Here is a 13,185-nt window from a genome sequence, read left to right as displayed (position 1 = left end):
ACATTTGTTTTAGTTTACGATCAACTGTCAATCTTCACACTAAGTATTACGCTAGTTTTGTAGCTTTGAGGCATTCTGTGCGCACAGTCATCGTTATGAAACTTAGAACCTTCTTTGGCTCATTTATATATTTTTCTAAATAATAGAAAGTATTTCATGCGCCTCAAAACAGCAAACCCCATTTACATCACATGCCCTGAGTGTGGATGGGTTGCCTATCTTGATGTACATAAAATGTTTTCTTGGCCAGTTATATTTTGCCCAACCTTTACAACAGTTCGTTGGGGATCAGAATTATTTTGTCTGAAGCTTTCCATCCGTTAGGAATGACAGGCTTTTTGTTCTATCTCCAACGAACTATTACACAATTTAAAAGCTGAATCAACTTGGTGTGTGTTAGTGAACCTAAGCGCTGGAATGTACGTCCTTCTGTCTTACTCCACGCCTTCCAGGCTAGAATATTAGTATCAGGAAATGCTTCAAGACCACCGTAGTCTGCATGGTTCACCCATACAACAGCCAAGGTCAGCTCCACTGTACTGCCTCCAAACACAGCTGAAACATCACACGTGAACTGCATTCTAAGTCCACGAAAGACAATGGCACCACCAATAAGCTGCTTCTTATTAAATTGCCCAGTGAGGTCAATGTTTATTGATCTCAGTGACCTATACACTTGCACGAAATGCCGCAAACGTCTAGGCACTGCATAGGCACGTTAACACACTGTGATGAAGAGAGCAAATTGTGTGTCGAATCCTATGCAGAAGATTTTTCGCTGCCAGAAAGTTCCCAATAAACGTGGTAATGTGCTGACGTTGGTGTGGGTGCATAACAGTAAAGTCATTAGCACCCATACCAAGAATATGTGAAGTAAGTGTGGATGCACACACTCAAGGAAACGAGAAAATCACATAGTTAGTCACACCATAAAATGACAGTAAAGAAGAAAGAGCAGTGCAAAAAATTAAAATAATATTTTATTAAGTAGTGGCTGGATGATCGATGGAATGCAAAGGACGAGACACCCTGCAATACAATGACACGAAACTCAACCACAATTTCACTCAAAGCCACCGTGGGCACGACACATGATAGGAACGTCGTCACACCCTCTCTTACCTACATTTCACTATTTCTGTGAATACTCCAAGGCGCAAAGCTTCCAAATCACACACTTTTCTTACGTTTTATTCTTTATGATTGGAGTCATCACTTCTCTGTGTGTTCTGATGCGGACCTCCATCAATTTCTCTCCTGTGCAAACCTCTTCATCTCAGAGTAGCACTTACAACCTACATCCTCAGTTATTTGCTGGATGTATTCCAACCTTTGTATTCCTCTACAACTTTCATCCTCTGCAGCTTCTTCTAGTACCATGGAAGCTATTCCATGATGTCTTAACGGATCTCCTATCATCCTGTCACTTCTTCTTGTCAGTGTTTCCATATATTTCTTTCCTAGCCGATTCTCCGAAGAACCTCCTCATTTCTTACCATATCAGTTCACCTAATTTTCATCATTTTGCTGTAATACCACGTCTCAAATGATTCGATTCTCTTCTTTCCTGATTTTCCCACTGTCCATGTCTCACTACTCCAAACGTATATTCTCAAAATTTTCTTCCTCAGATTAAGCCCTAGGTTTGATACTAGTAGACATGTCTTAGCCAGTAACGCCCTTTTTGCAGGTGCTAGACAGTGTTTTGCGTCCTCCTTGCTCTGGCCGTTACGGGTTATTTTGCTGCCTAGTTAGAAGAATTCCTTAACTTCATCTACTTCGTGATCACCAAGTATGATGTTAAGTTTGTCTCTTTTCGCGTTTCTGATACTTCTCATTACTTCGATTTACTGTCAATCCATATATTGTACTTACTAGACTATTCATAGCATTCAGCAGATCCTGTAGTTTTTCTTCACTTTCAGATAGGAATGTCATCAGCGAATCTTATCATTGATATCCTTTCACCTTCAATTTACTTCCACTCTTGAGTTTTCTTTCGTTTCCTTCATTGCTTCCTTGAAGCATAAATCGTACAGTAGACGCATGGGACTACATCCCTGTCTTACACACCCTTTTTAATACGAGCAATTAGTTCTACGTCTCCCACTCTCATTTTCCCTCTCGATTCTTATGCATATTGTGTACCCTACATTTCTCAGAATTTGGATCATCCTGCACTATTTGATATTTCCGGACACATTTCCATGTCCAGAGATCTTGTGAACGTGTCTTTATTTTTTATTAATCTTGTTTCCCTGATCAGAATTTCCTCTCTGGTGCCTTTAGCTTTCCTAAACGCAAACTGATCGTCATCGAACAAATCCTCATTTTTTCCATTCTCCTCTGTACTATTCTTGTCAGCAAGATGGTTGAATGACGTTTTAAGCCGGTTGTGCACTAATTCTCTCACTTGCTGACTACTGCACTCGGAATAGTGTGAATGACGTTTTTCCGGATGTCAGATGGTACATCGTCAGACTCATACAATCTACACACCAACGTGAATAATCGTGTTGTTGCCACTTTCACACAGCAACATGAATAATCGTTTTGTTGCCACGTCCTCCAGCGATTTTATAAATTCTGATTGAACGTTAACCATCCCTTCTGTCTTATTTGATCTTAAGTATTCCAACGCTCTTTTGAATTCTGATTCTAATACTGGATTCTCTATCCCTCATATATCGATTGGTGTTTCTTGTTCTATTACATCAAAGGAAACTTTAGCCCCATAGAGGCCTTCAACGTATTTTTTCCGTCTATCCGCTCTCTCCTCTGGATTTAACAGTGGAATTCCCTTTTTACTCTTAATGTTACCACACGCACTTTTAATTTCACTGATGGTAGCGTAGGAAAACATTTGACATACACCGCCAGCCAGAATCGACATTAAAAGGCCTTAGTGATTGCATAAAGGGCATCGATGAAACTACCCCCTTCCTTGGATCGATTATTCTCACACGTATCGTGGTCGAAATCGACAGTCCGCAATGTTACGAGCCACAGAACGACATTCTTGGCACCCTTTGATACCAATAAAAACACTCCCCCGAATCCAATAATTCATAGCTTGTCTAAGGAGATCGTGAGGGAGCCCACCCACTGAATGTTATCGCACCCCGTTTGAGTCCAGTGCAATGACCGCAGTTTTTCCTGCGGCATACAGGGTGGCATCACTAGGGACCACTCACAGCTTCTAGACGAAAACTAAACTCGGTCCACTTCAGCAAAGGGTGCTTATTCGTTCTCAGCCCTCCTGCTTCACGCCTTACTGTGGCGTGATCATAGAGGTGTGTGACATTCACACAAGCATGAATAAAATGGCAAAGATACCCAATTTTGGCTACATCCTCGGCGCCACCTATATGGGATTGTTGAGCAGAACCTGTGACGAAAGTGGTAAGCGCCTGCAGGCTGCAGTGCTGCTCTTGGCCTGCTAGTGGACACGTAGAATTGAGGGGGTGTCAAGGAGTTGCCTCTCTTCAAGCGCCTAGGACTCTGTCAGGGTTTGCCTATGTACAGGTGGATTTTTAAAGTGCTCAACAAAGGTGGGTAGAGGGTGCCTATATTTGCGTCTGCAATCTAATCATAATACATAGTACCCCCCCCCCCCCGCCATACCAGAAGCTATATGCTAGGTGACAGTGCCCTGTTCAAAGATGGGTCTGGGTCACCTGATAGTTGGCTTCACCAACCACAACTTACTGTCATTCACTGCCTGCCACCTGTGCTGGGACAGTTGCGTAGCTCTGTAACACAACAGTGAAATGACACCCTACAGCGGAATGTCACATGTTCTCAGCAGTCGCCCCATTAGAACACGTTTCAGCATTTAATCACAGTTTCTCAGCAGTATCGGTCTACTGTTGTGGTCACCTAGACAATAAAAAAGAAAGTGATCCATCACCTAAATATACCGGCGTCTTGCTAGTGTTAATGTTCTTGTGCTAATCGGAAATTCACCACTGACGTTCTATGTAAACATAAACACAGTTATTATGAGCTCTACTTACGGGTGTCGTAATCTGTGACTTCTAAGTCAAAGGAACCGTGGACAGAGTGCTCCAGAAGCCAACTCGGCGTTCTACGTGGCTACAAGCCGTCAAGTATCGCATCATATTGGTAGGAGGTGGCTGCACTATAGGAACATTCATCCCTGAAGACCTCGGTGAGCACCACATAACACAGCGCCACAATGTGGACTGCGTTACAGATGGGCAAGAAATCACGCGGAGTGGATACTCTAGGATTAGCGTCCTCCATTGTTCACGGACTAAATTCGGGTCTGTTTGTACCCTAATACCCTGATAATCGGAGGCAAAACGTCTGGAGGCCGGCCAGTAACAGCGGACACCTCCAACACAGCGTCACACATGGCCAAGAAGGTTGTTCTAGACCGATGTTCTGGGATGGCGTTACATGGGTCCACAGTACATCTCGCTCTTGTTGATGGAAATCCCACTTCCTTACAATGCAAGGACGAGATTCTGCAAACATATCGCCAACATGATGAGTGATGACCTGCGCCTTCATCGGGCTATTCACACGAACACGTCCTTTCAGCATGCTGTGAATGGAGTGGATTGCGTGTTCTCTGACATGAACCCAATCGAGCATGTGTTGGATCGATTGAAACTTTGTGCGAGTTACACAGAATCGACATTGAATAGTGCGGCAATTTGAACCAGGTTTGAGTTGATGATTTCATCGATAGTATGCCCCAACTGATTAGAAGTGCATCCTAACAAAGGGGTCGTCTCAGCAGACATCTGAAAATGTCTTTAGTGATCTGGACACATTGCAAAGGAATAAATACGCATGCCTCAGAGCGAGTTTTGGTTTTATGTGCAATACATTTCTATTTAAAGCGGTGACGATGCTGTGTGTATTTCACGCCACTGCTTGGAAACGCGAGTGACGGTCGCATACTTCCAAACCGCTAGCAATTGTTCCGCCTCATAGTACGTCTTTCTTTGACATTGTCTATGGCGAGATACGCAGTCTGTTTATTTAAAACACCTGTGGATAAAAAGCCTACATCGAGGTCGCAAATTTTCTTTATTGATTATCGGTTTCAACTCACTCACGATCCACTTCCAGATCAATCTAAAGTTTCGTTCAGTGTATGATAATCATCACACGCGATCGTATTCGTAGAGCTAAGACGACCTAAAATTGAAAAAAAAAGTAAGTGATTATTTAAATTGATAATGTTAATCACTAATCACATATACGAACGACGGTGCAACTATCACTGACGGCGGTCGTTTGAATGCATGTGTTGCATTATGGACACTGTAATAATAATCGATTAGTGATGAACGCTGTCAATTTGCATAGGTTTATTTTCCTTGCATTTTTATTAGTTTCCCACAACTTTGTGCATGTACGTATTAGTGACAATTTGGGGCTATGCTCTCTCAGTGTCCTATATAAACTCTCGAGTGACATTGCAGGAATTATACAAATCTAGTTTGGTTTGACTCTACTGGTTGGTTTGCTATGTATTCACGTGCAAACGCGGTAATCTGTAATCACTGCCTCGCTATTACATGACAGAAGTTAGCTGTCACTGCAGTGGATGACAGTTTTTGGCTTCTTAGACCTGCTGCTGGCCGGTACATTATTCTAAATTTTGACCATCAGATGGCATTAGCAGTCCACTCGCTAACGTCACGGGTTCACGGCAGCTCTCGCCGGCATTTGAGCTTTTGGTTGTGTTTCGTACTGGTCTGATGGGTGTCTATGAAACATGGGTGAGATGCAAATATTACTTAGAGAGTTATATTATTTCCTGGACATAACCGCAGGTGCGCAGTCTGTGTGACTCTTGTTTGACGTTTTAATGTTCGAAAGATCGCTCGCCTATCTTCATACGGATCTATATGGGGCGCGCCGCTAAAGCCTGGACCCTTGTAAATTTTGTAATGAGGCATTTGAGTTGTAGAGCCATTAATTCTTTATATTTTTATTCCATTTAACGGTGATATCGGCTCTCCTAATTGAGGATGTTTATCCTTTTATGCAGATCCTCCTCTCCAATACGCTTGATGCCGGACCTAGCATTGAAGAGGCTGTTCTCTTGTGTGTCATGCACCAGGGTTACATTAATTTAACATACTTTAACGTGTTCTAAACTTAGTTATGCAATATTCGTGAACCCACATTTTAATGTACGTATACGGTTTTTTCGAAGAATTTCTGTTGCTTCTCTCCAGCTTTGGTTATCTTAACCATGTAGATAGGTATTGATGATGAGGTCCCATACTCCGAGGAGCGTAGGGGACGATGTAGGAGACCTACACCGACGTACTAAGCAAGGTCCTGGCGGAGGTGATTAGCCATTGTCTTCCTCCGACCGTAATGGAAATGAATGATGATGATGATGAAGACGACACAACAACACCCAGTCACCTCGGGGCAGGAAAAATCCCTGACCCCGCCGGGAATCGAACCTGGGACCTCGTGCGCGGGAAGAGAGAATGCTACCGCTAGACCACGAGCTGGGTATTACTATTAATTAAAACATTTTGCAGATGCGCCTGAAGGGGGGACATATGACCTGAAACAGGAAAATGAATGCATAAATAATTTTTGCAAAGAAATGGCTCTGAGCACTATGCAACTTAACTTCTGCGGTCATCAGTCGCCTAGAACTTAGAACTAATTAAACCTAACTAACCTAAGGACATCACGCACATCCAATCCCGAGGCAGGATTCGAACCTGCGACCGTTGCGGTCGCTCGGTTCCAGACTGTAGCGCCTAGAAACGCACGGCCACTCCGGCCGACTAATTTTTGCAACTCTATCTGATTTGATGATTAACATTGCCGGTTTACATACCCAAATAACTACGGTCTTTCATTTTAGAGCGACTTAGGTCTAAGAAGACGATGATTATAGTGATTGTATGTGTTACGGTCTGTCGTGACAGAGGACGTTTGCTGAGTGGTGTGTCCGTGTCGCAGACAAGCCGGTGTGCCGGCCCGGGCTGCAGCGCGTGTACGCCGTGGCGCGGCACGAGGTGGCGCGCGTGCAGTGCCGCGTGGACGCCTTCCCGCTGCCCGACGCCTTCCGCTGGTCCTTCAACAACTCGGCGGAGAGCGTCGAGGTGCCGCCGCACCGCTTCAACTCGTCCGCCACCGCCTCCGTGCTGGCCTACACGCCCGTCGCCGAGATGGACTACGGCACCGTGCTCTGCTGGGCCGACAACACGGCGGGCCGCCAGCCGCACCCCTGCGTCTTCCACGTCATACCTGCTGGCAAGTACTCCAGCGAGCGTTTCATTCTACCTACAGGGAGGTCACATCCGTATCATCAGATCACGTTATCAAGAACTTGTCAGGTACTCCCAGAGGCTAGGAAAGTTTCGTACGTTTAGAAAATAATTATAGCAGGTAAATATAATAATATCCATTTTAGTTAGAACACTGGATTTCTCTTTTCGCATCACAGTCTAAAAAGGAGTTACTGTCCCACCATACCCAGCAAGCTGGAGCTATGCAAATACATCAAAACTGTCACAGCATAAGCTTGACTAATCATGCATCCAAGTTTCCGGCACCAATAATATATTGAGAATGGAAAATAAAATCGAGGAGCTTTTAAGTGATGACTAGTGCAACATACGGAAAGGTGCGCGTAATAGAAAAACAGCGCTTACTAATGGAAACATGACATCCATTTTTGTCATACATCCTCTGACTCATTTTGTGTTACAGTTTCCTCTCCATTGCAATACATCTCAGAGTGCCACATACACCCAACGTCGTCTATTATTTGTTGGATGTATTCCTCACTCTGCTACCCTTACAGTTTGTAACCTCTATAAGCCTCTCTCGTACCACTAAAGTAACTCCGTCATAACACATGCCTCATTCTTCTTGTAAGTGTTTCCCGCACATTCCTTTCATCGCCGATCCTACAGAGAGCCTCTTTATTTCTTGGAAATTCACCCAAATTTCAACGTCTAAAGCAGATCTCAAACTCTCTCATTATCTTCTTTTCTGGTTTTCCCACAGTCTGCGATTGACAACCATACATTAATATGCTCCAGACGTATATTCCTAAGAATTTCTTCGGTAAATTTTGGGTAAGAATGGTCCCCTTTGTACGTGGTAGTTTGCTTTTTGTTCCCTCCTTGATTCGTGTTTCACGTTTTATTTATTTATTTGTATTTTTCAGGGCAGCACATTTTCTTAACTACGTCTACTTCACGATCAATAAAGTTGATGTTAATTTTCTCACTTTCTCAGTACTGGTTTTTCTCCTTGCTTTCGTCTCTCCTCGCTTCACTCTCAATCCACATTCGGTAATCATTAGACCGACCATTGCACTATCAACGAACCTAAAACTAGTATCCTTTCAACCTGAATTTAAATCCAACTCTGATTTTTTTTATATCCATTACTGCATTTTCGATGTATGGGTTGAACAAGGAGTGAGAAGCAATGCATCCTTGTCTTACACTCTTTTAGTCCAAGTACTTTGCTTTCTCCTTTCATTACTTTTGTTTAATCTTGGTTCTTGCACATACTGTGCAATACCAGTTATTTGCTACATGCTACACACACTTTTCTGAGAATTCCTAACATCTTGCATCATTTTAAGTTTTATGGCGCGTATTGCGGATTGGCAACTCGTTTGCGCGATTGTCCATTTTTTTGTTTTTTATTTATTTTCTATACGCCTTTCGTCCATTATCAAGTGCAGCTACGTAACTGCCTCTCTGCTCCCTTTAACTTTCCCTAATCTAAATTAAATGTCACTGAAGAGCTCTTCGAAATTATGAGACATGTAGGGGAAGACAAGAAATATATAATTTGTACTAGAAGCAAGAGGCCACAATAAGAATGGAAGACCAAGAACGAAGTGCCCTGACTAAGAAGTAGTTAAGACAGGCATTTAGCCTTTTGCCCGTACTATTCAGTATATATATCGGAGAAGCAATGTCGGAAATAAAAGAAAGACTCAAGTGTGGAATTAAAATCTAAGATGAAAAGATATAATGATAAAATTTGCTGATGACATTGCTATCCTCAGTAAAAGCGAAGAAGAATTACAGGAGCTGCTGAATGAAATCAAGAATCTAATGCTTACAGAATGTGGATTGAGAGTAGCAGGATTGAGAGTAACAGTCTAATGAGCCCAGAATACGGACTGAGAGTAAATCGTCGAAGATGGACAGTAATAAGAAGTAGCAGAAATGCGAGCAGCGAGAAACTTCAGGTTTGATGTTCACAAAGTAGACGCAGTTAAGGAATTCTTTTACCTAGGCGACAGAATAACCCATAACGGACGAAGTAAGTAGGGCATCAAAAGTATACTAATACTGCAAAAAGAATATTCATGGCCAAGAGAAGTCTACTAGTATCAAACATATGTCTTAAGATGAGGAAGAAATTTCTAACAAACATGGACTGTGGGAAAATTGAGAAAGAAATGGATGGAAGCATATGAGAGATAATGCTGCAGAAAGTGGACTGGTAACGTGAGTAATGAAGAGGTTCCCCCCAGAATTAGTATGGAATGAATATATAGGAAACACTGGCAAGGAGAAGGAACAGGATGGTAGGACATCTGTTAAGACATCAGGGAATCACTTCCGTAGTACTAGAGGGAACTAAAGAGAGTAAAAACTGTAGAGGAAGACAGAGATTGGAATACATCCAGCAAATAATTCTGAAAGTAGATTGGAAGTGCTACTCGGAGATGAAAAAATTGGCACAGGAGAGGAATTCATGGCGCGCCGCAGCAGATCACTCGGAAGACTGATGACTCACAAGAAAAAAAAAAAAAAAAAAAAAGAAAAAAAAGAAAGGTCTTCAGTTTTCTTTCCGTTCTTCCGCATATTTTATCTCTTCAGTAACTTGACTGCATGGTGGTAGGTTGATTGTGCTGTAGTTCTCGCAATTATCTGCCTGTAGTACCTGCAGTATTGTGTGCGTGGTAATTTTCGGAAAACAAGTTAGTAGGGTATGACTCCTAGCCCATAGATTCTACAGTCCAGCATGGTCGCTTAGTTGCAATTCCCCCCCCCCCCCCCCCCTCACCCCGAAGGAATGTTTTTCATACCTAAAGCCATGTCTAATCGAAAGTCCTCGAAACCTCTGTCAAACTCTGTAATTCGATACCATATGTCTTCGAAGTTGGCTTTCATTTATTCTTCTATCACGTCAGCAGACGGTTCCTTCCCCTCGTACTGTTTTTCACCTGTCCGCTTTGTCCTCTACGTCAAAAGGCAGAAATTCTTGTGCTCTCTTAACGCTGAGTTTTACTGTTGTATGCCTGTCTTTTCATGTGTTCATTTGTAGTTCTTTCTTTCGTTGATGAATAGAAGTATTTCTTCCTTTGTGCAAGGGTACTGTGCAATTACCTGCCTAGAACATATCTACTGGTCCAACTTTTCTGACTATTCTTTTGGTTATGACTAGCAACACTCACGAACTACTAAACTCCCAAGAGATATGATGGCCTACAAACAGTGTTCGGTAGGCGAAAGTGACTGAGGTTGTTAGAGATATTCAAAAGGAGGATAGTATTGAGAAGCAACAGGAATGATACGGCTGAAAATCCCAACACTTATATCGGGGACTGTAGTAAATGAGATTTCTTCTGCCTTGGAAGCATGCTATCTCATAAGAAACGAAGAGAGTAGGGCATGCGGAGGAGATTAGAAAAATCAAAGACTGGATAGTTTGCGAAAAGAAGGCCACTATTATCAAGCATACGCCTCCATTAGAGAAGGAATTGTCTGAGGTGCAGCATGATATCGAAGTGAATCTAGCACTGTGCGAACACCGGAAAAGAAGAGAATCAAAGTGTTGGAGATACGATGTTACAGAAGCATACTGAAATATGAATGATCTAGTAGGGTAAGAGTACGATCCCTGAGGAATCGTTGATGAGCGAACCACGTGTAAAACACTCACCGTATGGACTGAATGTCAAGACATACGGGTAAACATTAGAGAATAATCTCCACTGTATTAGATGGTTGAGTATAATGCTTAATTTTAGGGAACGACGAACATATACAACTAATGATTTCGACCTTAGGACGTAGATACTGCTCTGAGACTGTCGCAGGAGATAAAATTGTCAGAACATGAATGTAAAAAAGAAAGCAAATGGGTTAGTTGTGTATGATAGATCCGTCTGTGCTGATGGTATCAACAATCGTTTTGTGTTGTGATGCCAGTGTGACTTCTTTCATGAAAGAGATTGGATTTGTGGGTAACACATTAAAAAGAAAATTGGCAGCTCATGATGCTGTTCGCTGCAGAGACTGAAAAGTAAGATACACTACTGGCCATTCAAATTGCTACACCATGAAGATGACGTGCTACAGACGCGAAATTTAACCGACAAGATGAAGATGCTGCGATATGCAAATGATTAGCTTTACAGAGCATTCACACAAGGTTGGCGCCGGTGGCGTGCTGACATGAAGAAAGTTTCCAGCCGATTTCTCATACACAATCAGCAGTTGACCGGCGTTGCCTGGTGAAACGTTGTTGTGTTGCCTCGTGTAAGGAGGATAAATGCGTACCATCACGTTTCGGACTTTGATACATGTTGGATTGTAGCCTATCGCGATTGTAGTTTATCGCATCGCGACATTGCCGCTCGCGTTGGTAGAGATCCAGGAATCTATGGGTTCTGGAGAGTAACACGGAACGCCGTGCTGGATCTCAATGGCCTTGTGTCACTAGCAGTCGAGATGACAGTCATGTTATCCACATGGCTGTAACGGATCGTTCAGCCACGTCTCGATCCCTGAATTAAAAGAAAGGGATGTTTTCAAGACAACAACCATCTGCGCGAACAGTTCGACGACGTTTGCAGCAGCATGGACTATCGGCTCGGAGCCCATGGCTGCGGTTACCCTTGACGCTGCATCACAGACAGGAGCGCCTGCGATGGTGTACTCAACGACGAACCTGGGTCATTTTTTCGGATGAATCCAGGTTCTGTTTACAGCATCATGATGGTCGCATTCGTGTTTGGCGACATCGCGGTGAACGCACATTGGAAGCGTGTATACGTCATCGCCCGGCGTGATGGTATGGGATGCCATTGGTTACACGTCTCGGTCACCTCTTGTTCGCATTGACGGCGCTTTGAACAGCAGACGCTACATTTCAGATGTGTTACGACCCGTGGCTCTACCCTTCATTCGATCCCTGCGAAACCCTACATTTCAGCACATGCACGACCGCATGTTGCAGGTCCTGTACAGGCCTTTTTGGATACAGAAAATGTTCGACTGCTTCCCTGGCCAGCACATTCTCCAGATATCTCACCAATTGAAAACGTCTGGTCAATGGTGGCCGAGCAACTGGCTCGTCACAATACGCCAGTCACTACTCTTGATGAACTGTTGTATCGTGTTGAAGCTGCATGGGCAGCTGTACCTGTACACGCCATCCAAGCTCTGTATGACTCAATGCCCAGGCGTATCAAGGCCGTTATTACGGCCAGAGGTGGTTTTTCTGGGTACTGATTTCTCAGGATCTATGCACCGAAACTGCGTGAAAATGTAATCACAAGTCAGTTCTAGTATAATATATTTGTCCAGTGAATGCCCGTTTATCATCTGCATTTCTTCTTGGTGTAGCAATTTTAATGGCCAGTAGTGTAATATGTAGATTTTCGTTCTTTTCCACCATGCTTTCTTTCGCTTGCACACTACAACAACTTAACAGCACATCATTTTCCTAGAGATGTAATGTGTGCCTAATAAGCACGTGATTATAGAAGCAGTGCACTATCCTCTCTCTATGTTAACACAGATGGGGCATTGTCGTCATTTCTACATAGGTAGTAGAACGTGTAAGTGGCCTAGTCTTATCTGCTGTGTTACAACAAGATGCTGAAGTTCTAATAGCTCCACTAATCTGACATCCTCACGTGATTTCGTTGCCCCTGCACTGATCCAGCAATTAAATCTATAATGCTTTTGATGAGAGATTGTGCGGAATTTAGCGTAATGGGCTATGTCCGCTACCCATCTAAACAATGAAGTTCACAGTTTATGGACTTGCAGCATGTTTTCATTGCGTTACCCGAATTTGTATTTATTCAAGTATTCTATTAGCCCATCTCCTGCTTCCTCCTCTAAATCCCCTCCCCCCCACTTATTGTTCATTTACTCCTGCCCCTCCCCCTGTCAATCAGCC

At 43.2% G+C, this 13,185-nt stretch overlaps 1 protein-coding gene across 1 annotated transcript in view; it reads left to right on the top strand.

The window, feature by feature from the left end:
* LOC124613343 (nephrin-like) overlaps positions 1 to 13,185 on the top strand; it is a 512,361-nt gene that overhangs the window by 449,984 nt on the left and 49,192 nt on the right. The window contains exon 10 of the mRNA XM_047142040.1: positions 6,973 to 7,266. Within this exon, the coding sequence (XP_046997996.1) occupies positions 6,973 to 7,266 (294 nt within the window). The remainder of the gene's footprint in view (positions 1 to 6,972; positions 7,267 to 13,185) is intronic.

Source organism: Schistocerca americana, chromosome 4 (assembly GCF_021461395.2).
Source record: "Schistocerca americana isolate TAMUIC-IGC-003095 chromosome 4, iqSchAmer2.1, whole genome shotgun sequence".
NCBI lineage: Eukaryota > Metazoa > Arthropoda > Insecta > Orthoptera > Acrididae > Schistocerca > Schistocerca americana.
The sequence above is the reverse complement of the archived record's forward strand: the minus strand, read 5'-3'. Positions and strand labels throughout refer to the sequence as shown.